General features: G+C 42.1%; 1 protein-coding gene across 1 annotated transcript; it reads left to right on the forward strand.

The window, feature by feature from the left end:
- The first annotated feature begins 851 nt into the window (after positions 1-851).
- On the forward strand, positions 852-25,733 carry LOC131191009 (transitional endoplasmic reticulum ATPase-like). Its single transcript, XM_058168666.1, has 18 exons — positions 852-1,012; positions 4,062-4,173; positions 7,344-7,516; positions 8,887-9,029; positions 10,476-10,606; positions 11,263-11,394; positions 11,735-11,837; positions 12,132-12,265; positions 13,229-13,364; positions 14,373-14,485; positions 15,745-15,909; positions 19,591-19,713; positions 21,457-21,669; positions 22,398-22,576; positions 23,151-23,280; positions 23,899-24,057; positions 24,200-24,351; positions 25,002-25,733. The coding sequence occupies exons 1-18, from the start codon at positions 993-995 to the stop codon at positions 25,105-25,107; spliced, it is 2,424 nt and encodes an 807-aa protein (XP_058024649.1). The 5' UTR covers positions 852-992; the 3' UTR covers positions 25,108-25,733.
- The last annotated feature ends 976 nt before the right edge of the window (positions 25,734-26,709 follow it).

The following is a 26,709-nucleotide window of genomic DNA, read 5'->3' on the forward strand; positions in this document are numbered from 1 at the left end:
CTTCAGAAAAATCTACAATGCGCTGGACCAAGCAGCATGGAAGTGCAAAGGTTTACAAAGGCTTTAAATGGTGGACACAGAATTGCAAGCTTGCAATTGCAAGCTCCTTACCTTACTATCCCTCCCCATACTTATCCTACTTTCCCTTACATTCTACCTGAAGACACACAGCCTTCCGTCTTTACCACATCCCAGAACATCCAGAATGCCTGTCGCCAGTCCTGTTGTTGTTGGCCTTGTTTTCTCCACGGGGCATGACTTAGTGACGTTTATTCTGCGTTTTCTCTACCCCCAAATACCTACCCGAGGCAAAACAACTTGCTTCTAAGTTCTGTCACATTTGCCATGTGATCCCTCTGCCGCATACACAGAATTGCACGCGGGAGGTTTGGAGCACCGTGCTTTTTCTCCACTTGCACCCTGTCGCTTCGCTTTACGTCTTGTTTTTTTTGTTTTTTTTTACCCACAAAAACATCCATTAAGAGGCAGAGAAAGCTCTTCAAGCCGCCAGTCAGAGAGATCCCAGAGGCGGGGTCGGGTGGAGGGAGAGGACAAGGACACTTATTATGCAGGAAATGTCACTGCGCGGCCCGCAATAATTTGGAATGCGCCCTCCGTTCTCCATTCACCATTTCAGAAGGGCGAAGAGCCATTCATAAATAGATCGGCTTTGTCACGGGCATTCTGGGGCTAATGGGGAGGCTGGCTGGAGGATCGCGCCTGCAGTCGATCGGGTTGAGATAGTGAATCTTCTCTTCCCCCCGCCCTCAACCCAGCAATCGTCAGCCTGCCTGGGAAAGGGCTGGCACGGCTGTGGCGAAAGAGGGCGGGCCAATAGGCCGAGAGAGGGGCGGGAGGGAGCAGACCTATTTTCCAGCCGCTGTAAGCAGGGAGAGAGACCGAGCAGGGCACGGCCGTGTGTCCTAGGTGCCCGAGCGGGGAAGAAAACAGGAATCAGCGGCCCAGACGTGACAAGGCTCGGAGCAGCCGACATGCCTGCCTCGGGAGGGGAGTAAGTCATCTGGCGCGGGAGTCGGCGCCTCCCCCCTTTCCACCCTCCCTTTGCTTCTTAACGCGTGGAAGGCAGCGAGGGGAAGGGGCGTTCGGGGACCCGGCGCCGATACTTGTAGCAGGGATAGCTTTCCAAACCCATCTCCTCTGCGTCGCTTTAGCTTTGGAAACAGTTACGGGGGTGTGGGGGGTGGTGTCGAGAAGTGATTAGGGAAAGCTCGATTTGGGCCTGACCTGACTACTCGATTTAGCCCAGAAAAGTTTGACAGGATCCTGGAAACTTTGCTCAAGTTGAGGGTTAGCAGCTTTGCTCAACTTGGCTGGGCTACAGGGCAACTTCTATAGGCTTGAGTGAATGCAATACAAGCTGTAAATCGACCCCTCGATTCTCAGGATGAGTAGGAGATTTTTCTAAGCAGGTTGTGTGGGGCCTTTTCTTCGGTCTGGCTTCCTCCGTTAGTTGTTTGGGGAAACCCAAGCAGGGGGCAGCTGACGTTTATATCCGAGAATGATCACACAACAGGAGCACGGAGGAGGGTCAAACACGGCCCGGTTATTTATAGGTGCAGGAATGCATCTTGGAGTTGAGACTTTAAAGAAACATGACCCGTCCCCTTCTTTTTTTTTCTTCTTCACAAAGCATTGAGGTTATTCTTCCCTCATCTTTTGGGAAGCAAATGCACAAAGTCTTGTCAACTCCTGAAGGCTACATTTTCAGGAATGAAAGCCCACTTTGTCTCAGTATTGCAGAGTGAATTTTTGTCCATAAGTGCTAAAATAAATATTTGCCATTAAGCTGTTGCTTCCATCAGATTGTGGTGGCTACTTTTGGAAATTTGCCAGGAGAAGCAAATCTATGGTTTTTTCAAAAGGTGGTTTGTTTTGTGCAGTTGTTAACCTTAGCTGTGGATTATTATAGGGGTCCAGAAATGTCCTCTTGTTCCTACCCCTTGTTTCCTTACTTCCTCTTTCTTTCTTAACAACAAACAAGCAAACATTGCTTACATTTGGAAAGGATACAAAATATACAAAACATTTTGACTGGTAAGGTAGAGCTCTCTATCCGAAATAGCCTAGTCTTTCTGCTAGTTAACTAGTATTTAAGCTGTCAAGCCACTCAGCAGTTAAGTGCTTAGTTTTTGTAACTCTTGTACTGGATCCAGTATTTTTCTTTAATGTAGCATTGTTGGGGAGATAACTAATTTTCCTAGCCTTCAAATCATCATTCCAGCAGCAATTTTCATTATTTGGATTCACGTATTGTACTATACCATCATATATTTTATTTTATTTATCTGTCTATTTATTTTAATAATTGTATAAACCCACCCGTGATGAATTAGTGTTAGTGAGAACTGAACTGTGACTTAGTCAACAAATTGCAGTTAAACATTCTGGCTTAGCACAGTACATTAACTCAGGTACATTGTGGTTATCAAAGTCATGTCTAACATAAAGGCTACAATATTTAAAACATGGACACTTCAGGGTAAGGTTTGGAGAGGGGAGAATTCTCTTATATACACGCATCATTTGAATTTTGAGCTACATTTATTTCTTAGTTAAAGTAATAATTCATAATTGTTCCTCACCCAAGTTTCTAAAGTCAGTTGTGAAAAAATAATCATATTGTTGAGATTTGTTGTTTAATACACTGCTTGTAAATCTTATCTTGAAAAAATATTGAAGTGGTAATGTAGTGTAGCTTTGGAGATTCAAACTGAAATCTATTTTCTGTCATCATCAAACTCCCTGGTTGATTCTGGGCCTGTCACACTCCCTTAGTTAGCCTTCCTCACTGTAATGTTGTGGGGGGGGAAATACAAGAAGGTGCTGTACATGTCAGCCTGAATTCTGCAATGAAAGATGGGATAGAAATGTAATGAATAATCAGACAACACATGACCTATTGGGTCATCATTTCTGATATATTTCCTTACTTAAACAGATAAACAGCATGATCTTGGGCAGGCAAAAAAACCAAAAACAAAAAACCCAGTGGGAGCAACTTCTGACTTCCTGCTGGTTTCCCCATTGATTTTGCTTGTGGGAAGCTGGCAGGGAGCATTGGAAATCACAATCACATGACTGCAGCCGACAGCAATGGCACTGCAGCAACCACAAATTTGTCAATACAACTGTTCCAAAGATCTTTTAAATTTCAGTCCCATAGAAGTAATGGGTCCCAGATTCTGGACACATTCTATTAGTCAGCCCATTTGAAGTACATTGAGGAAAACATTATTGCCTTTAATGCACTGTTTCACATAATTGAAAGTTACAAGCAGACAATAGAAGAATGTTATTAGTAAGTAGTATATTGATATGGTGATGATATTAATGATGATAAATAATGATCTTCAATAATATTTTACATCAGAGCTCCCCAACCTTTCCAACTTTCCGGATGGGGTGTGGGGAGAGGGGATGCTTCCTTGTGAGTGTGCTTGCATGCATTTACCCATTGTTTGCACAAGTGGGGATGCGTGCATGTGCTTGCCCGCTGCTTTTGTGGCCTGATTCTGAACAACTCATGGCCCAGTAGTGGGCTGCGGCCTGCAGGTTGGGGATTCCTGCATTATATCTCATAATCCCACATTATTTGTAATCATATATTTCTGTGATTGGAAATATATTTATATATTTATATATAAATATAAATTTGAATTGGGTATTTTTGTACTTAAAAACCCATGGCTTTGTTCACACAACTTTTTGAATCATGCTATCCAACCACAGTTTAACCTGGCATGTCATGTAAACCCAACCTGGGTGATTAGCTTATGATTAAGTTAAATATGATCAACCTAATCCAAGTGTATAGATTTACATAACACTGAACCATAAACTAACTACACTGGCTTCATTCATTCAGTCAGTCAGTCAGTCAGTCAGTAGATTTGAACCATATGCTGAGTTAAAACGTGGCCAGTTTGTGGTTCGGCATGGTATGTGAATATAGCCTGCATATTGTAGTCCTTCTCAGAATCTTTTCTCCACCATAACATCCCATCCTTGTGCATCTAAATCATATACATTCTCTTCTGCAGCCCCAAGGGAGAGGATTACTCCACAGCCATCCTGCGCCAAAAGCATCGTCCTAATCGCCTCATTGTAGATGAAGCAGCCAATGAAGACAACAGTATTTTGAGTCTGTCCCAGGTAAATTTAAGCCCATTGTTCTATTTTCTTCTGACTTCAGTAGACCAATCTTTATCCTACGTCCCAGTTTCCACAATCTTTCTAGGCCAGTCTTCCCAATCTGTTGCCTAGATAGATGTGTTAAGTCAGCCCTTTCCCAGAAATCTTTACCTTTGGTCAAGATAATTGGGAATTTGGGAAGTTGCTGTCCCAATACATCAGGAGAATGAGAGGATGGGGATGATCTAATTTATAGTTGACCTCAAATATTCTACTCAATGGGCACATCATAAAGCAATCCACAAGATACTTAACTTTAAACTTTATATTTTTTTCATATAATTAATCTAACCACAAGCACTGGGTTGGTTGTGGTTAGAGTAATCTTAATTGGCCCTCTCGTATATGTAATATCATTTGCTAGAATGTTAAGCAAGTTAGTTTATCACCCATTGCTATTTCTTCATGTATGCACATACGTGCGCACACATATCCTGAAGTGTTTAACTATTGTCATGGCTTTTGCAGACGGAATTCTCTGCCAGACTGAGACTTGTTTTGCTTTTCCTATTTTTTTTTCTTTTTTAGTTGAACAAAAGTTATTTTTGCATGTCTGGGACACTATCACAGACATCGTTACTGTTGCCATCCCTGTTTCTGTCCAGCACAAAACAATAGCGCTGAAAAAACTGAGTTAAAACCAGTCCCTTCACTTACAACTGTCATAGCATCTCTGCAGTCACATGATCAAAATTTGTGTGGTTGGAAACAGGCATATATTTACGACAATTGCAGCATTCTGGGGTCATGTGATCACCATTTGTAACCTTCCCAGCCAGTTTCCAACAAGCATAGTCAATGGGGTAAGTTGGATTCACTTAACAACTGCAGTGAAGAAAGATTGTAAAATTGGGAATGACTCATTTAACAATCACCTTGCTTAGCAACAGATATTCTGGTTCCAATTGTGGTCATAAGTCAAGAACTACCTGTACTCAGAACAAATATTTCAGAACAATTTTAACAATTCCTATAACTTGGATTAGTAGTTGCTGAGGTGCCACATCCTGATTCCCAGAAACAATCTGTGCTTAAGGAAGCATTGGCTGGCTGGTTTTCAACTAGGAGGGGAAAGAGTTGAGGAAAACTCAGCTCTCCATACAGTCTGCATGCTAAAAACAAAATTATATAGCTACGAGTGTTTATCTTTACAACTTGTCCGCATGAGGTCAAAATGGAGGTGAATCTGTGAAGAACAGTAAAAACTGCTGAAATGCGTCTCTGTCAGTTTTGGCTATCTTCCACTCACATCTTGATGGAGAGGCTGCCAGTCAGTACAGAAAAGCTTTGCTGTCTCGTCCTGTGCAGAGACAACTTTGCTGAACCTAATGCCACAGAGTAAGATTTCAAATCAACCTGAAAGCGAACCCCAGTTTGTCATTAGACTTCCTCCAATTGAATTCCAGACCTCTGCCTCTCTGATTCAACATGCTGAGCTCTTAGTAAAAAAAAAACCTGTTAAAAGAACTATGGCCATGAAATCCTGAGCTATTCCTGGTGTGGGCAACCTTAGCATGATTTAAATCCCTAAAACAAGAAGTTGGGTCTAGTCCAGCACCAAGTCAGCTGCTTCCTTGGTTAACTCAGGGGAAAAGACTATAGGACAGACCATATATTAACAGCAAGCTTATGTTATCTTGGCCATCCAAACATAGCAGCCGACAATCAAAATTAACAGATTATCTGGTAGAAGACCTGCTCAGAGACATGGAATTTCTATGGACTCAGCCACAAGGTTCTCTATTTCCCAACCCTAGTCTGTTAAAACGTTGAGTATCCCAATAGACACAGCCTTCTTCTGTCATGCAGGTCTGTAAAATACATACAAGTTAACACAAAATCTTGGATACTAGGTTTTTTCCCCCCAATAGCACACCTAGTATTAAAAAGGATGACTTTCCGGTTGAGGCTTTCTACCATCTCTGACATCCAGACATCTTTGGTTAGACTGCAATCTCTAAAGAAGGGAAGCCAGCCAGCTTTCCTATTCCTGCGTCTGCCAGGTTGCAGCCTTCCACCAGATACCCAATTGCCTGTCACTACTTTTTTTTCCCAAGCAAACATCTATTTTTCATCCTACTACCATCTCCATATACAGCTCATAATGCTAAGTAACAATGAGGAAAATTGACAAAGAGAGACAGCTCCTCATCTGCTGTAATCAGTGCTCTTAATATTTGTACATAATGTCTCAGGAGCACTGCACTAACAACAGCCCACTTCCCCAGGAAGCATTTCTTTTAACTTTGGAAGCACATAATGCAATATCTCTGGGCAGAAAGGCTTCAGTGGAAGCCTTTGAAGCAACCTGATTTCAGAAAGAGAGCCTGCAACAGGTACAACTTCATCTCCAGCAGTGATGGGAGCCAAAAATTTGTTTACTACCTGTTCTGTGGGTGTGGCTTGGTGGGCGTGGCATTGTGGACATGTCAGAGGAAGAATACTGTAAAATCTCCATTCCCACCCCACTCCAGGGGAAGGTTACTGCAAAATCCCCGTTTCATCCTTATCAACTGGGACTCGGAATAGATCGGAGCAGGGCCAGTCAGAGGTGGTATTTACCAGTTCTCTGAACGAATCAAAATTTCCACTACCAGTTCTCCAGAACTGGTCAGAACCTGCTAAATACCACCTCTGATCTCCAGTACAAGCAGGCTACATACATATAGCCTGTGTGTATAGGATTTGGGGTGATGGGGTGTTCTGAACTAACAAATCTCAGAGTTTGATTTTGTCCACAAGTAATGATTTGCCTAGTGCTTATAAAAAATGTAACGGGGTGAGCTCCCGTTACTTGTCTCAGCTTCTGCCAACCTAGCAGTTTGGAAAGCACGTAAAAATGCAAGTAGAAAAAATAGGGACCACCTTTGGTGGGAAGGTAACAGTGTTCCGTGCGCCTTTGGCGTTGAGTCATGCCGGCCACATGACCACGGCCACATCTTCGGACAGCGCTGGCTCTTCGGCTTTGAAACGGAGATGAGCACCGCCCCCTAGTGTCAGCAACGACTAGCATGTATGTGCAAGGGGAGCCTTTACCTTTACTTTACCTATACAAAATGAGCTTGTTGTAGTCTTCTTTGTAGCACAGATGTGCTGGAGGGTCAAAACCAAACTATTTTGCTTCTCCTCAGGCCAAAATGGAAGAACTGCACTTGTTCCGTGGAGACACGGTGCTAATGAAGGGAAAGAAACGCAGGGAGACAGTATGCATTGTTCTTACTGATGACACCTGCCAGAATGAGAAGATTCGAATGAACCGCGTCACCCGTAACAACCTCCGTGTGCGCCTTGGAGATGTGGTCAGGTGAGGGCATCCCAAAATAGAATAGGGGTGGGAAAGGAAAGGCTCTTGGCGAAAGAGAAAGCTAAAATGAGGAGGCATCAAAACAAAATGTAGGCCTAAATAGGGGGATTTCAACATTTTAGAAGGAAACAGCCTTAACAATAATTTCTCTGTGTAGATGTGGTGAAATGGTTAGAATGTTGGACCAGGAAACCCACAGAAGATGATGTAATTAAAAAAAATTTAGATTGTGCAGAAATGGATAGATTGACATTAAAAGAAAAGAAGATACGGAGTATTTTCAAACATGGGACTTATTTTATAAATAGTTGGACAGTAGCGTAGAAATTAGGAGGGGAAAGAGTATTATTGTATAAAAATAAATTGATCCAGACAATACACTGTTCACTAAGCACTTATGTATGTAGTATGAAAATATATAAATAAACTGTTAAAAAAAATGTTGGACCAGGATTAGGGAGACTCAGGTTCAAGTCTCTTAGTCATAGTTTTTGAGTAACTTTAGCAAGGTCACTATCTTAGTTTAGTGTATCTCATAAAATTATCAAATGGAAAAACGGGATGAGGAGACATATTCATCCATGCTACCTGGAGCTCTTGAAGGAAAAGCAATACTATTGTATATAGATAAAATATTTTTAGAAGTTGTCCAAATAGCATTTTGGGACATTAAATTTGACACTAGAACTGAATAAGTGCTATGGTGACCTGCCCTATAGATCCAGGATATCTGTAAAGCAATGGTGAGCAGCCTACAGTCCTAGAGCTGTAAAGATGCCTTGGCTTTACTTCAAAGGCCTTGAGTGAGAGGTCAGCTGAGATCTTGGATCAGGGTTCCTTTTTTCTTATCTGCAGCTTGCTGCTGAGTAGAGAAATGGGGCTGTTAGGGAGAGGAGGGGAAAGAATGATGCAGGAGAGAAAACAGATACCTAGATGTATCTTTTATCATGATACCTAGATATCATGGGCCTCGGTGGCTCAGCAGACTAAGTCTGTCTGTTATTAACACAGCTGCTTGCAATTACTGCAAGTTCAAGTCCCACCAGGCCCAAGGTTGACTCAGCCTTCCATCCTTTATAAGGTAGGTAAAATGAGGACCCAGATTGTTGGGGGCAATAAAAGTTGACTTTGTATATAATATACAAATGGATGAGACTATTGCTTAACACAATGTAAGCTGCCCTGAGTCTTTGGAGAAGGGCGGGATATAAATTAAAAAAAAAATGCTCTGGCCCTATCCAATCCTTGTTTCAGTATCATCCGTCATGGAAGCCTCCATAGATATACACTGGGGGATTATGTGTAAGCAGTGGATGTGTGTAGCACAATGCTGACCTCAGATGAGGCCATTTGAGTCTTTCTATTTCTAGTGTACAGGCCTGTCCGGATGTGAAGTATGGAAAGAGGATTCATGTACTCCCCATCGATGACACTATTGCAGGGTTGACTGGGAACCTCTTTGAAGTTTACCTCAAACCATATTTTCTGGAAGCCTATCGTCCTGTACATAAAGGTGAGAATGGACAGAATCACTTAGACAACAATTGCGCCAGCCATTACACTCCCACTAAGCTATCCCCCTTCTGCCAGGCTCACTTGCCTGCCATTTTCCCCTTGCTACAAGCAAGCCAGCTGGACTGGCAGAGTAGAATAACATTTCTCTGTGTCACTTGAGCAGTTTATCTCTTTACTGATGAAGGATTGGAGCCACTTTCTCAGTGGCCTCTTAACTATTGGATTGGGCTGAAATCAATCAGGCTGGCAAAACAAGTCAAAAGCACCAAGTAGTCATTGTCTCTATGTCATTTTACTAGACCTGTCCCTCAGGACAGGATAAAGAGAAGTTGGGCTGGCGAGAGGCTTTTTGAGATAGAGAGGAAGAAAGCAGTTTTATAGGCACCTCTTTATTAACTGTTGCTGGTTTGATGGGATGAATGCTTTAGCTCACAAGCTACCAAGATTCACCCACAATTTTGTTTCTTTGTTGTCGATGCCTTTGAGTCAGTGTTGACTCCTGGCGACTGCCTGGACAAGTCTCTGCAGTTTTCTTGGCAACATTTTCGGAAGTGGTTTGCCATTGTCTTTTTCCTAGGGCTAAGAGAGAGTAACAGTTGCAAGGTCATTCAGTTGGCTTTGTTCCTAAGGCAGGACTCATGATCTCCCAGTTTCTAAGCTGATGCCTTAAGCACTACACCAAACTTATCTACCCAAGTCAGTACTAGGTTTTTTTTGCCACAAGTTGTTTTTAATGCTCAAGTATTTCCAATTCCTGTAGTTGGAGTCAACGCTGTCTTTATAACTCTTTTTGCCTTAGGCGTCTCCCTCCATGTCACACAGTATTAAGGGTTTAGGTCATAGGCCATAAGAATAATGAAAATGGCGCAAGAGCTGCTTCCGCCATAGCTGCTCTTTACAACACTGGACAGTGCCAAGAGGCTGGAATTGCCCCCCTTTTCAGCGCCCTCAGCCCTCAGCAGCTTGTACTGCTTTAGTTTCTTATTTATGGTTACATTTATATCCCACTTTTCTCTCCATACAACATTCAAGGCAATTTACAGCAACCAAAATACAGATTGTAGAACAAAAATAAAAACAATGTAGTGTAGTTTAAATCAGGTAAAATTAAAATCAGTGCTGTTAAAAACAGTCCAGTTAAAGTTAAAAGTTTGGTGGTGAAGATTTTTGTCATTTTCAAGAATTATGGGGGAATAAAGGCAGTCAGGTGGGCCTCACCAGAGCAAGCGTTTATCCTACAATCAATAGGAACTGGGGACATGAATTAGGTTTTGCAGCTGGATCTACTTTTACAGTGCCTTCACTAGCTAAAAATTTACCTTTTTTGTTTCACCCATATTTCCACATCCTAATCCTTATCATGGGACACCCCTTTGATTTTGTGGTTTAGTTCCGAGGAAGATAATGAATTGAGCTAACAACGCAATTCCTCTGCTCTGTCTAGGTGATATCTTCCTTGTACGTGGTGGAATGAGGGCTGTGGAATTTAAGGTGGTGGAAGTAGATCCCAGTCCTCACTGCATTGTTGCTCCTGACACAATTATCCATTGTGAGGGGGAGCCCATCAAACGAGAGGTATGTGGGAGACCTAATGAGATCCATCTCAAGAATGGGAACCCAGTAGCCAGAACTTGATGCTAGTCATTAGAGGCTCTTCAATAGTTTCCAAAAGTAATAGTGCAGAAGTGTCATGGTCTGTGAGAATGACCTTGGGAGACAGGAGGAAAAGCCACAACTTAGACCACTGTCATGCAGAAGGTATCTCAGCTCACAGAAGGAAAAGGGGCATGGGAGCCATCTCAGAAGGAATACTCCCTAATTTTCTAACAAGTAAAAGCAAAGAAGGAGAGAAGTGCTTTCAGACTTGCAAGATTCTGTTTTGTTTATTTATCAAATTTAGAGACCACCCCTCTCATTCTGAAAGTGACTCTGGGTGGTACACAATTAAAAACATAAAAACATTGCTCCTGTAACAAAAAGAGTAGTATTAGTATTTATGGTTTGTGCTTCTTGTCTGGACTATCTTGAAGGGCTGACAACAGGGCTCTTAGCCCATTTTAAGAGCAAGTTCCAAAGGTTATTCCAAATGTTACTGCAGAGGAGCATACAGACTTAAAATATGAGTCTCCAATTCAGTTGTGGGCTATATTATACTGTTGTCCTGGCTGGGAAGAGAGACCGTGATTCTTTGCGATGATCTTGTGGTGTGTTTTCTGTGTGCTTTTTGTTAGGATGAAGAGGAGAGCCTCAATGATGTTGGCTATGATGACATTGGGGGCTGCCGTAAACAGTTGGCTCAGATCAAAGAGATGGTGGAACTGCCATTGAGACACCCAGCGCTCTTCAAAGCGATTGGAGTGAAGGTACCACAATGGAGGGCTAGGATTACCATAATTTCCACATTATTGTTCGCCATCCTTCTTAGTTTTAAAATATGCCATAATATTCTATCATGGGCAGATGGACATTCTGCTTCAGTTTCTATTGATCGCAATCTCTCCATCTTTCTTTCCAAGCAGGCTAGGCCTTACAATGTAAACTTTTATTGCTAAAAGAATAAGAGCATGCTAGGGGCTTTTACTATATCCTCACCTAATTTATTGCCTTGAATATCTTTGTTGATTGTATCACTGCCAGTTGAGCCAATTACTTATTGCACGTTCATTGGATGTAATTCCTCTGCTTTCTCTCTTCCTTCCTCAGCCTCCAAGAGGGATTCTTCTTTATGGACCCCCTGGAACTGGGAAAACACTTGTAGCTCGGGCAGTTGCAAATGAAACTGGGGCATTTTTTTTTCTTATCAATGGTAAGGAACATGGCACAATGTGAGTCTTTCTACACGAGTATCATAGAAAAAAATGACCATCCGGGACATCCATATTCTCCTACCACATTTCTATATGATGATTGTAAAGGAATCGACGTATATTGTAGAGTGGCATAACAAAATCATGGGAACCAATGCAATGAAGTTTACAACTCTGGGCAATGACCAAACGAGAAACAGCAGAAGTAGCAATCCTAAAAACAGGTAGCCCACCCTGATGTTTGTTAAAGGATCCTGGAGTCCTTTTGTTCATATTGTGTCTTGTTTCTTCAGGCCCAGAGATCATGAGCAAGCTGGCTGGGGAATCTGAGAGCAACTTACGCAAAGCCTTTGAAGAGGCTGAGAAGAATGCTCCAGCTATTATCTTTATTGATGAGCTAGATGCTATTGCTCCTAAGAGGGAGAAGGTAAGGGATGGTTTCTTGAAAACAAAGAGGAAAGAAATCTTAAAGAAACATTCATGGTCTCTGCGACTGCATCTCCAAAATTAACTCCATTCAGTTGCCCCCACCTCAGATGTTGGCAGGGGTGTTTCAATACAAAGAGTAGCCTCAAAGATGATAAGATTTCATCAATGGGTGAAACATTAATTCGTACAAAGCCCTGATCTCTTTCCTCGGTACTAATGTGTAGATCCAGGTTTCTGAGAAATAATGCATCTTTTTCCTTGGTGAGTTATATGAAAAAGTAGGCGGGGCTACTGCACACACAATCAAGTTAGAGAGCACAGAAAACCTATCTAGAAGAGAAGAGGGCAATTTGAAATAAAATTCATGCCAGGATGAAGGGTTGATAATGCAGGGCTGGGGTGGTAGAAATCTTTACCCTGTTAAGTGTTAAGAATAAGTGCTGCCTTAGACTCATATGCCATCTAAAGTCATAGAAAAGCTAGCAAGACACTTGTGCTGGAATTTGTGGTCAGTGGACAAGGTGTTGCTAAACAAAATATTACCTTGATTTATAAATGAATGAATGAATGAATATTTGTAATAGATTGTATCTTGTTCAGGAGGTGTTTATACATGGTTTTCTGCCCCCATGTTTTATTTTCACAATTCTCTGATTATAATTAGTTGTATTGGAAGACAGTGATGGCCCAGTGAGTTTCTTGGCTGAGCAGGGAGTTGAACTTGTTTAAATCCAATATCCAAATAAGGCAATATTGCAAATAATGCATCTCATACTTTCCAAGCCATTATTCCCTTTTTGCCTCCAGTAACAGTGTCATGCAGTTCTTCCACTAGGAGGTGCTGTGCTCACACTCTGAAATCTAGGATGGTTTGTTGGCTTCTCTAGGATGGTACTGTTGCTGATTTTTGAGTATCTTCTTTTCTTCTATGATTCTATGGTTCTTTGCGCTCCCATTTCAGACACATGGGGAAGTGGAACGCCGGATTGTTTCCCAACTCCTGACCCTCATGGATGGCCTGAAGCAACGTTCTCATGTCATAGTTATGGCCGCCACTAACCGACCAAACAGTATTGATCCTGCTTTGCGTCGATTTGGTAAGACTCTGTCCCACAGTTTTCTCTTTCTACCTCTGCCTTTCTCTTATCTGATCTTCTATGCCAGGGCTGGCAAAACCACGGCCCATGGACCGGATGCATCACACACTGCCATCCCCATGCCTGGTTTAGCAAAGGGGGGAAAAAGTTGCGATGCGTCAAGTGACATCGCCATGGCGACACAAGTTTGACACGTCTGTTATATGCCATTCATAATGATATAATGTATCAAAATCACATTACCGTATTTTTCGGAGTATAAGACGGACCGGAGTATTAAACGCACCTTAGTTTTTGGGAAGGAAAATAAGAAAAAAGCTGATTGGCAGGTGGATTGGCCTCCCGGAATACCCCCAGTCAGCTGTTCCCAGAGGTAAATTTTAACTCCTTGGTTGTGAGCTCTGTGCCTTGCTTTATTTGGCTTTTTTTTCCTGCCTCTGAAACTCTGTTTCAGAAAAAAACTTTTTTCTGCCTCTGAAAGCCTCCAAAACAGAACTTCAGAAAAAAAGCCTCTGAAGCTCTGTTTGGGAGCTTCTTTTCTGAAACTCCGTTTTGATGCTTTTCCCACCCTCTGAAACCTCCGTTTTAGAAGCTGGGTGGGTCTACATTCGGAGTATAAGACGCACCCAGATTTTCACCCTCTTTTGGGGGGGGAAAGGTGCATCTTATACTCCAAAAAATACGGTACTTTTAGCTAACAGCTAAAAAAAAGCCTTCGGTCTTGACTCTCATGCCTTAAAAGTGGCTGTCACTGATGCTTAACGAAAATGAAAAGAAGGCAAGCTTTCTTCATTTGGGGACTGCATTCTCTCCACCTCTTTGTCTATCTGACAATACCATTTTTCTCAGCTCTGTGAGCATTAGAGAGTATTGGGGACAAGCAGGCATCATCCCTTTTCATCAGTCAGCATGCCAATTAATGCCTGATACATATAAAATATGGTAGTTGTGTGGACAAAATATATATTCAGGACTCGACGATCCTGTTTTACTCACTCCTTTTTGCAGGCCGCTTTGATCGAGAAATTGACATTGGAATTCCAGATTCAGTGGGAAGGCTGGAAATCTTACAGATACATACCAAGAACATGAAACTGGCTGATGATGTGGACCTGGAGAGGGTAAGGATAAAAAAGAAACTGTTTTAAGGGGTAAGGATAAGCAAAATTGCATTTAGTTCAGCTTATTCTATGAATTGGGGCTACATATCTAAATATCTACTGTACAAATATTAAGGATTTCTTGTTAGTAGCAATAACTTTTTTTGGTAATTTTATTCTGAAGGCACTCATGTTGCAGTTTCTTTTGACTAAGTTTATTCATAATAGACAAGTAAGATTGGCTACATATCTGAACACCCAAACTTATATCATTTATTTTGGGATCAGTTAGTAAATTGTAAAAGCTACATTGCTAACAACTGTCAGCGTAAATTGCTTCCATTAGTTAGAAAACTAAACATGTAACTATCTTGGATTCTGGGACTAAGGCCATGATTACATTAGCTTGATTAGGGTACACAAGCCAAATGAGTATCTCATTAAGTTAGCTGGAATCAAAATTGGGTTATGGGAATTAAGAAAGATACATTCAAACAAAATTGCAGAAGGATGGAGGAATCAGAGGTGCTTCATCATTCTCATATTCTTACATTATTTTGCAAAAATGAAGAGTGAAGAGAATGGAAAGGCTTAAAGATAGAAATTCAGACATGGTATCTTAAGGAGAAGTCACAGATTAATTACAGCAGCTGCAACTTTCATATAAGCTTCATCATTGCCTGTCACAGTTGTGATTTCTCCCCCATTCTACTGTACTCTTAAAATAAAGCAGTACCACCACAGTCAAAAAGCGATTTTACCTCTGAATTTTTAGCAGCAGGAATTCCAGTATACTTGGGGGCTGATTCCACAGGTTGAAGCTCCCAACCTCTGGAACATCATTTCCCCTCCCCCCATCTCCTTTCCCCATGCAGTTGGACCATCCTCTTGGTCTCACAGACGGCCCTTAAACATGGTTTTGTCAACTAGACTGAGCATCCCATGATAGAGTGGGATGCTTGTTAGATGGTTGTATGATGGCTAATGGAATACTTTTTCTTGCCGTTTTATAAATCGAACTTTTTCTTGCCGTCTTATAAATTTGTTTTTATCTGATTTTTATTTTAATTTAAATTAATTGTTATGGTGCCTTTTATATTCCTTTTACATACTTTAAACACCTTATACCTTGGATTATTATTATGCATGCCACCCACAATTACTACGGAGTTATACAAATGTGATCAAATAAATACTGGGGATAACCCAGGTAGGCTGCGGGGGGTCTCCCCCTGGTTTCCCCCATTAAGTGTTCTGATTTACCTGGACTGTGGTTGCAGGTGGCCAATGAGACCCACGGTCATGTGGGTGCTGATCTGGCAGCCTTGTGTTCCGAGGCAGCACTCCAAGCAATCCGTAAGAAGATGAGTGTCATTGACCTGGAGGACGATACAATCGATGCTGACATCCTTAATGCTATGGCTGTCACCATGGATGATTTCCAGGTAGGCTGGTTCTGGGCATTCAATAGCTACATGGTTTTTCTATAACAATTTACTTTTGCTTTTTAGTTCCTGTCAGCAGAGCCCAGTTCCTCAGAAAAACTGAGGAATCCCAGAACTCTCTGTCCCAAATACGGAGAAGAATGCAGTCTTACTGATTTGTTACATTTCTGCTTTTTAACACATGCTTAAAAACTGATTACAGAGGAATGGACTCAACATTTTTCTAAGTATACACAACGGGATCTTGATTTTTGCAAAGGCCATTTTCTTTATAACTACTAAATAGCTTCCAACTGTGTTTGTTCAAAGTGCAGATGTTTAGGATTTGATTTAATTGGTAGTGTGTGTCTTGTTATCTTGTTATTCTTGTGTTGGAATAATTTTGTTATTGATGTGTCACATCTGCAGCAGGCATATGCATGGTTCTTCGGCTATACACTCTATTATATATTTGGATTATATAATGTATAGTTTGTATTAAAATCTAATACAAACTAAATGAAAGAAAAGAGAATAGAGAGGAGTAAAGAGTGTAGGAAAAAAGAAAGAAGAAAAAGAGAAAACTTGGAATATAGTAAAAACTCTACCTTTCCACTATATCTTTTCTCCCATCTTTTTGAAGCAATATTTAGAACTATAGTCATTTTTTAACAGTAATTTGTTGTTGTTGTTGTTATTAGTTGTAAAGTTGACCCCGCGACCCCATGGATAACATTCCTCCAGGCCTTCCTGTCCTCTACCATCCTCTGGAGTCCATTTAAACTCATGCCTACTGCTTCAGTGACTCCATCCAGCCACCTCGTTCTCTGTCGTCCCCTTCTTCTTTTGCCCTCAATCTTTCCCAGCATTAAGCTCTTCTCCAGTGAGTCCTTCCTTCTCATTAGGTGGCCAAAGTATTTCAGTTTCATCTTCAGGATCTGGCCTTCTAAAGAGCAGTCAGGGTTGATCTCCTTTAGGACTGACCGATTTGATTGCCTTACAGTCCAAGGGACTTGCAGGAATCTTCTCCAGCACCATAGTTGAAAGGCCTTAATTCTTTGGCGCTCAGCCTTCCTTATAGTCCAACTTTCACAGCCATACTTTGCAACTGGGAAAACTTGACTATATGCATTTTTGTTGGCAGGGTGATGTCTTTGCTTTTTAGTATGCTGTCTAGATTTTGAACAATAATTGCTCAGCTCTAAATCTCAAAAGTTTCCTGATTCGCTTGAACTGAGTTAGTTATAATTTTGAAACCAGTGCTTTTGTTACTTTTGCCAGCTGAGTCAGGTGTAGTCTCTGTAAGTGGATGTGATATTCCATATTTATTTTCCCATCTGAAGGAGAAGTGACGATACCTTCAGTTCTATTAAAGATTTGGTACCTGGTTTTCATCGGAGTGTATAACTTTCAAAGGCTGCAGCTACTGTCACGTTCTTTTTTCCCCATCCAATTTGAGGTACTTCCTTCTTCCCATAGTTCTCACACCAAACAGCAGCAGTTATCCAAAGTCTTCATAACATCTTTGGGTTCAACGTATCCTTTTCCCAGACTGGCCCACTTCTATCTTCACATTTCTTTTAAAGTGGAATGAAAAGTGGAGTTGCTATCCTCTTTAATAATTTGTCAGGTGATTAACAGTGCCAGTCTGAGTCTCAAAAGAGCCATATGTAGGTCACACAGGTGCAAAGCTCTCAGTGGTCACCTTTGCCTGCAGCAGAGTTGTGGTGAAAGTTAACAAGGCATTCAAAATGACTTCAGTTGTACATTACTTCAGTGGACTGGGTATAATTACCAATCATAAGGAGATCTGAAATGCCAACGTAGGAAAAAGTGTTAGTTTATTGTACAATCTTGCTCTGAGAAATAAATTTGGGGAAAAAGTATCGCTAGGCGTAAATAGTAGAGAGGTTGGCCTTGATGACTAGAGGAAATATTTGTTACCAAGACAATGATCACATAAATGTGAATTGACTTCATAGATAAAAAAAGTGGTGTATGAAAACACCTCAGGCGGCTCCACCCCCACCCCCAATTCATACGAAGATAAAAGAGGGAGTGGGGAAGCACATTCAGACTTGCAAAATTCTGTTACTATAGCTGTTCTAATAATAGCAGCTTTAGGCCCACACAGCATCTGTTGCTCAGTCTGGTATACTTTATAGGACTGACATGTTTGTAGAAAAATAGTTGACAACAATCAGATTTCATCATCCTTTAAATCCACACAGGATAGCACCCAGCTTTTTCCACGATCTATTTGGCAGAGATATTATAATTAAGAATTCTCTGCAATGTATGGACCTATGCTTCCTGCAACTTATCCTTTATGTCATTTGCAAGTCTGAGGAAGTACGGAACTACGGCATCACTTAGCTTTTGCAGATCCATACAAAAGGGCATTTTACCATTTTTTCTTGGTGACTGGGCCCATTAGTGCACACCACAGAATAGCTTGTCGATCGAAAGGTCGGCAATTCAGCGATTTGAATCCTTAGTGCTGTGTAACGCGGTGAGCTCCCGTTACTTGTCCCACCTTCTGCCAACCTAACAGTTCGAAAGCAGGTAAAAAATGCCAGTAGAAAAATAGGGACCACCTTTGGTGGGAAGGTAACAGCACTCCATGCGCCTTTGGCATTTAGTCATACCGGCCGCATGACCACAGAGACATCTTTGGACAGGGCTGGCTCTTCGGCTTTGAAATGGAAATGAGCACTGCCCCCAGAGTCAGGAACGACTAGCATATATGTGTGAGGGGAACCTTTACCTTTAAGCTACTCTAGACCAGGGGTGTCAAACTCAACGTCGTTACAGCATCGTCACACGATGTATTGCAACTTTTGTCCCCTTTGCTAATTCGGGCACAGCGCATGATGCTTCTGGCCCGCAGACCATGAGTTTCACAGCTCTGCTCTAGACTACTTAACCTGGGCCACTTTCTATTCTATTTTTTTCCTGTTCGAAATGGCTACCATTTCTCCTCCTCCCATCATATGGAAAAGAGGTAATATTTTTTGAATGATTCCTTATATATCTGTTCTCCAATTTATATAAGATGTTCTCTAATTTATATAAGATGATGACCATTGTCCCACAATGGTAGGTTAAATTCAAATATTTGATTCAATGTCTTCTGACAAATTTCAGAGCTCCTCATTTAATGTCCTCTAACAGATCCAACGTAAAACTTTGCACCCTAGGTAAGACCTAGTGGAGACAGCTAGTATTATGATTACTCCAAAGTCGTTTAAGAGCTTCTGTGCTCTACAAAACAGAAGTGCACTCCATCACTGTTTTAGATCTTACTCCCTGCATCTTACTCCCTGCATTGTTCGTTGCTAAGACTTTCATCATTTCCATTGTGGACGGTGTTAGTTATTTTTCATTTTATATATGTAAATGCCAGCCAACTTCCATAAGTGGCTAGAAAATTCTTCCCAGTGTAGATAGGAATATTAATGAATACTGTGAAACTATTACCTCCTTGTATTCCCATTGCACATCCATGCCACCAATCTGAATATAGAAAGGTTTTTTTCTTTTGAATGGGCATGTGGTCTAGCCTCATGGAATGTTAGGCTTCATCACAGGAATGAAAGCTGAGCAAAATGATGAACTCTCTTGGGGTCAGTCACTGATCTCAGTGCTTTGTGCTATCCTACGAACTGGGGTGGTAACCATGCTGCCCTTTCTGCTTTCCAGTGGGCTCTTGGCCAGAGCAACCCCTCCGCCCTGAGGGAGACTGTAGTGGAAGTGCCGCAGGTCTGCTGGGATGACATTGGGGGCTTGCAGGAAGTAAAACGTGAGCTACAAGAACTGGTGCAGGTCAGTCATTCACACAAGTAGTGCAAACTCATCAGAACATACATGCATATAATTTGTGTCTGCATAGCATAAAAACATAAAGGACAAGTACAAATATGTTAACTATGCTGAGTTCCAACCCTTGTGAAAGATCTCAGTGTGTTTCGCTTGTAATAGCTTAACCATACTGGCAAATCAAGGCCGGGGAAGGAAAAGTTTCAAAATGGAGGGCTAAGAGAACCTTGAGGAAATTAATTCAGTTGAAAGCCCATTATAGTGCATTGCCATTAATGAGAGCTCTCAGTGGCTTATAGAGCAGTTCCAATTTACAGTAATGCAGTGGCCTCCTTTAGAAACTGGAAAAATCCATGCATACATTTCTAGGAACCAAAAAGCAATATTTCAGCAGGAAATGAATATATATCTGCCAGCACTGTTCTATTTTATAGCCTTTTATGAACAGCATGTTAACCTTGAAATCCCCTTTCAGCTCTTCCTTTCACAGGCCTCTTGGTTATAAAATCAAGGCCAACTTCAATCCAAATATATCACCACTGAGATAATCAAAATTCAGTGATTCAGAAATGAAACATTCTGAAAAACATGGAGAATGCCAAATTTCTTTTGGATTATGCCAATCCAGGGCATAATCATTTGAAACTAAATTTCCTAAACCAAAGCTCTGACATGGGCAAACAGAATGTGCTAGAATTCTCTAGAAAATTCCATTGCTGAATTTTACACATCCTCGCACCACAGTATTTATACACAATTTCTGCACTCGCTTACCCCATCTCAGCAAAAAAAGCAGACAAGCATTTTGCTTGCTTTGATATTTTAAGAGGTCATGTGGGGATAATAAGGTGATGCAGATTGCTTCCAGATTGGAAGCTTAACCAGAATTATAAAAGTTGTCCTCTTGGCATTTCTCCTCCCTAACAATAATGAATGTAAGGTTTGGTGTTTAACGCTTGAAGGACATTGACAGAACCATTTTCATCACAGACATCCTTGATACTGCTTCTATAAATATAAAATATATATTAAGTTCACATGCATACATGTAAGTGTGTGTGTGTGTCTGTGTATTTGAGATCAGCTATAAACCACGGGGAAGAATGTTGGTCAGCTACATATTCTGTGTGCACTAGTCCTCTTAACACAGAGCTCTGGCACGTTTAGAAAACTGCTGAGCTTCCCCACCTATCACCTCCAGCCAACGTGGCCAGTGTTCAGTCATAAGAGGAATTAGAATATAAATTCCATTGAGTGTATCCCAGGGGTGAAATCCAGCAGGTTTTGACAGGTTCTGGAGAACTGGTAGCGGAAATTTTGAGTAGTTTGAGTAGTTGAGTATGCCACCTCTGGCCGACCCCAGAGTGGGGTGGGAATGGAGATTTTGCAGTATCCTTCCCCTGCCACGCCCAACAAGCCACACCCAAGAAGTCACACCACGCCCACAGAACAGGTAGTAAAAAAAATTGGATTCCATCACTGGTGTGTCCCCAGATAATGTGACTGTCTCCCATGGCAGTGAGATGTTTTTTTATAGTCCATCCCTGCTCCAGATTAACAATGTGTGGTGTGCATATTGCACAGGCGGTGAAGACAGGAAACGAGGGTAAGGCCATTCTCTTTAGCTGGTCTTTACAACCCAGACAATGAAGAAAAGTCAGAATGTAGTTTTTCAAGCAGAAATAGTACTGACTTTTACAAGACAAATGGCTCAAGTTTCTTAAGTCTTTTCTCTCTTGTCTTCATCAGTTCCCAGTGGAGTATCCGGACAAGTTCTTGAAGTTTGGAATGACCCCTTCACGAGGTGTGCTGTTCTACGGGCCCCCTGGCTGTGGCAAGACCCTCCTGGCAAAGGCCATTGCAAACGAATGCCAGGCCAACTTTGTCTCCATCAAGGGTCCTGAGCTACTCACCATGTGGTTTGGAGAGAGTGAAGCCAACGTCCGCGATGTTTTTGACAAGGTACAGAGTACAAGGTTGGCGGGGGCGGGGAGGGGGGGGAAGAAGGGCTGACTATTGGGGCAGGAACTGAAGGCATCATCTATTTCTCAGTCACCCATAATGTCAAAGTGAGCTCTTGTTCTGGTGGCTTCATCCAAGTCATGCCTGCAGTTTTTGAGTAACAGTACAGAAGTGGTTTGTCATCATCTTTCATGAATTTTCATTTTACCCTCCAAAGTAATATGCAACGCTGGTATTCTCTGGAAGTCTCCCATCCAAATATTAACTAGTGCAACCTTGCTTAGCTTGAATCCAGACAAAAGTGGGCCAGGTTTTGCCTCCTGTGGGGTCCGGCCACCCATAGAAGAAAATGAAAAAGTGAAAGAGGTTAGAATGAGCTCCCACTTTATTTTGAAATTCTAAATATGTTGTGGAATTATGGCACTGATTCTGAAGCTTTTATTAAAGGAAGCCATGGGGAATGTCCGGGGGTGGACATCCCATTTTTAATAGCTGCCCACAATTCACAATTCATTGTCTCAGGACACTGGTTTAAAATCCACCAGTTTTTCATGGTCCATTGGACTATTTAATCTAACCTTCACTTTACCAAAGGATGGTCCTGTAATCCAGGCATCACAATTGAAATTCATTAATCTGGAAAGACGGAAGGCCTTAGAACACAAGACACATACTTTGCCAGACTTATATTTTGTTATCTAACTCATATTGGTCCTTTTGTTCCCCAGGCCCGCCAGGCTGCTCCCTGCATTCTGTTTTTTGATGAGCTGGACTCCATTGCCAAGGCCCGAGGTGGCGGAGCAGGGGATGGTGGGGGTGCAGCTGACCGTGTCATCAACCAAATCCTCACAGAAATGGATGGCATGACCAATAAGAAGACAGTATTTATTATAGGTGCCACCAATAGGTGAGAATTTAAAGGAAGGAAGGTCCAGTTCTGTGGGCTGTGGAGATGTATGGGCAACACCCACCTCTTTTGTCCTGTTGCCAGTTTAGCTATTCCTCCTCCAGAGTCCTTTTTACTCAGCTGGTCATTGAGACTGGAACGAAGTAAAAGGTCATTGAGAAAAAGTTAAATCAGGACCTCTTCTTTGGAAACAAGTCTCCAGGGTGACATGTGACCTCCATATCTGATCTATGCCCCCCTTTGGCCATAATTTCTCCAATCTGGTAGATTGAATTCTGTCTTTGAAATAACAAACTCAGGAAAACTGTAGTATCAGCTCTATAGTTCAATATCAACTTCTTATAGTTGAAAATAAAACTCCCTGCAAAGGTTGTACCACCCCTCCCTCCTTCCGCCCATGGAATATAGTTTCACCAACTTTGCAGTCTTCTGTCCCCTTGACCCCTAGTCTTGCCCACTTCTGCTATGGAGATGCTTTCCTGTCAAAGCAGCATCTGAGTTGAGATGCTGGAGCCATTCCTAGGGGAAAAGTTATCCATGAAACTTCCTGTGTCTCTTTGCCAACTCTTTTCAGACCAGACATCATTGACCCAGCCATCCTTCGTCCAGGACGTCTGGACCAGCTCATCTACATCCCATTACCTGATGAAAAGTCTCGCGTAGCGATCCTCCAAGCCAACTTGCGAAAATCACCAGTTGCCAAGGTCAGTCAAAGGAGCAAGAAATGGCCATGTAAAACTAAATCAGCAATAGATGTCAAGGTTCAGGTGTCACCCATCCAGTAGAGGAGGACTGATTGTGACAATCTTTAAAGAGGGTGTGTGGCTCAGTCTTCCCTGAAGTTCTCTAGTGTCAAAATGAGGAACAAGATGGCAGAAGAGCCGTGGTGGTGCCGTGGTTAGAATGCAGGATTGCAGGCTAACTCTGCTCACTGCCAGGAGTTCGATCCTGACTGGCTCAAGGTTGACTCAGCCTTTCATCCTTCTGAGGTGATTAAAATAAGGACCCAGATTGTTGGGGAAATATGCTGACATTGTAAACTGTTTAGAGAGGGCTGTCAAGAATTGTGAAGTGGTATATAAATCTAAATGCTATTGCTATCACTGATCATTCTACGGAAGACTAAATTGCTCCAATTCAGAAAATGGGGTAGTGGCTCCCACTGGCTTCTAGGCTGATTCACCATGGAAGGCTGAATTAATTGACGTATAGTCAACTCCTTAAACACATTTTTGCTGCCGCTCAGCATTCATTTCTCATTTTTGTCTTACTTTGCTAATTTGGGCAGGTAATACTTCAGCTGGTATATCTTTTCCCAACAGGATGTCGACTTGAATTATCTAGCTAAGATCACACATGGCTTCTCTGGTGCTGACCTCACTGAAATCTGTCAGCGTGCCTGCAAACTTGCCATCCGTGAGGCCATCGAGATGGAGATCAAGGCAGAACGGGAACGCCAGCGTCAGAAGTACGCTGCCATGGTATGGACACAATATTTTCCCTTTTCCATTGAAAACCAGACCCGATTCCTTCCCTTATCTCAAGCTCTCTTCTTAAGAGTGTGTTCTCCACCTTGGGGGCTACAGTGTGCCTGACAGCTTTTTCTTCTGTGTCTTGTAACAGGATGATGATTATGACCCAGTGCCAGAGATCCGACGGGATCACTTTGAAGAAGCAATGCGCTTTGCACGCCGTTCGGTTAGCGATAATGATATACGCAAATACGAGATGTTTGCTCAGACGTTACAGCAGAGCCGTGGCTTTGGCAACTTCAGGTAACATTGGAAGAAGTTTGTGCTGCTTCTATCCCCAAACAAGTAAAGGTACTGCAGCATTGGCTAGGGTGAGAGGGCATAGACGGGGGAGTTGCATTCCTGACTTTTTCCCCAAGAAGATCCATACAATTTCATTCATTAAATTTAGGCAGTATCAGAGCCCCCAAAATAGTTTATAAAATCCTACAGATAAATCAGCATCTGCAACAAAATGCAGCAGTGCATAAAAGTGAAGTCAGGATGTCAGCCATTTCAATCTCCTATTCCCACCCAATTTCCCTGAATGAAAGGTAGGATGTAAATCTACTTAAAGAAGAATTTAAACAAAAACCCAATTATTTTTAAGAGGGATATAAATTTAATACTTTGGTGTGCTTGTGCAATACTAAACTGTGTGGAATATTTTTTTTTTACTTTCATATTAAGAACTATATCCATCCATTGGATGTTGTGCTTTTTAAAAAATGCAGTGCGGCATGCATCCAAGGGTGACTGCAGTCCTCTTATTAATCCACGGCCACATTCCTGCACTTGAACACTGTGATAATGCACAGCTAGTTCCAGTTAAAGATGTCCATTGATTCAGTAGAGTGAATAACTCAGCTTCTCCTGGACTGAACCAACCCTCCTCCCTGTTTTCCCCTCTACAGGTTTCCAACTGGCAAGCAGACCAGTGGTGGAGGGGGCAGCAGTGGCAGCAACAGCGGGCAAGGAAGCCTCTTCCAGGAGGAGGGAGAAGACGACCTCTATAACTGATTGTACGGGAAACGCCCCCTTGTGGTGGGAGTGGATGGTCCTGTGCGCTCATATTATTGTGCTCTTTAATGTAAGGACTGACTGATGCTTGAGGCCCTAATCCCTGCCCTCCTCCTTGGTTACAGATCTGCGCTACTCAACACAAGAAAACCTCATGCTTTGTTTTGGTGGGTAATGTTGGGTACCACTTCCTTTTCCGTCTAGCTTGGCTGTGGCCAGGAATCCCTTGGTTTTTCCACTCTTTTTTTTTTTTTTTAAGATTAAAGCAGTACCTGTGGCAGTCAGAAGGGGGAGACAAAGCTTAAAAGCAGCTGTCCTGAGAATTTAACCATTCTCCATCAGACTGGTCCATTTGTTCTAGCATTTTGCTTTTCATAACAATCAGGAAGCTGCCCGTTGAAGCTCAGGTGCAGGATTAAGGCTTCCCATATACCAGGCCTTTGCCCACAAGTGCATCAGAATGCTTCACACCAGTGCCTGCTCTTGTATTGGCTTCCAGTTTAGAACACAAGGGAATGGAGGATGGGCGGTTTTCCAACCCTGCTTGCAAGCCAAACTGTTCCCTTTGACCCCTCTTAGCCCACAGCAAAGCCTTTGGACTAGTAAATAAGGTGGATTTCAACAAACTCTGGTCTGTGTTATTAGGTGACAAAGACTTCTGAATGTCCAATAAACTGAAAGCGCACGCCTCTTGCAATAGGAGGAATTCTGTGAAGGCTGCAGAGGGCAAAGCATGCTCAGGGGAGACAGGTATGGGCATATCTATACAACATCCTTCCCTGGGGATAAAGACTGTCAGCCCTCTGACTGTTTCCAAACGATATGCCTGCACATTGTTGCCTGTATCTCTCTGTCTACCTGCAACGGGAAATTCTTATTCTACTCTGGGATGTTTTCCATCTAATCTTGCCTCCAGATACTGCACGTGGGCACTGTATAGCAACACTGTGTATCTTGTATTTTCTGTAGCCTGCCCTGCAGGGACTCTCCTGCCTCTGCTCCTTGTGTAGCTTTTAAAATAGTTTACAGCTACCATATTGATTCTCACATCAATTCCTCTTTCTCAACCTCTGGCACATTTCTAGCAGCTGCAGAGATTCAGACCACCACTAAATGGCAGTCAAGTAATACAGAATCCCTAATTTTTGCTGCCACCAGTTGTCGGTAGTTAAACAGTCAACTCATAGTTTAAGGATTTTTTTTTTAAAAAAATCAATCAGTAGCCAGTACAACAAACAGAAAACCCAAAATAGTGCATGGATTAACCAAAGTGGTGTGTGTAGCAGTAGAATTTCAGCCAAGGCATCACCAAACATGGTCTTTAGAATGTTGCACACAAATAAATAATTTATTAAAAGGTCAATGGACAGCAGAGACCCATTTCAGCTGCCGCTGTGTCACGTTGTGAGCACAGCCCACTTGATAGTACAGGAACATAGCAAAACAGCTGTGTGTTTACAAACATACCGAAGGATTAGGGTTTGTGGGGCAATACCAGGTGTGTAGATTGGGGCACAAAACTTGAACCTGGAGCAACAGATCTCCAACTTCACCTCTTTTTTTTCCCAACTAATTCCCATAACAGTGATAATTTCCCTTCTG

The sequence above is a fragment of the Ahaetulla prasina genome, chromosome 2 (assembly GCF_028640845.1).
Source record: "Ahaetulla prasina isolate Xishuangbanna chromosome 2, ASM2864084v1, whole genome shotgun sequence".
Lineage (NCBI taxonomy): Eukaryota > Metazoa > Chordata > Lepidosauria > Squamata > Colubridae > Ahaetulla > Ahaetulla prasina.

Bases quoted from the DNA above. Each gene is read 5' to 3' on its own strand.
- LOC131191009 (XM_058168666.1), top strand. From the start codon at position 993: ATGCCTGCCTCGGGAGGGGA. The intron at 12,266-13,228 runs GTAAGGGATGGT...CTCCCATTTCAG, and splicing joins TTGCTCCTAAGAGGGAGAAG to ACACATGGGGAAGTGGAACG. The intron at 15,910-19,590 runs GTAGGCTGGTTC...TCTGCTTTCCAG, and splicing joins TCACCATGGATGATTTCCAG to TGGGCTCTTGGCCAGAGCAA.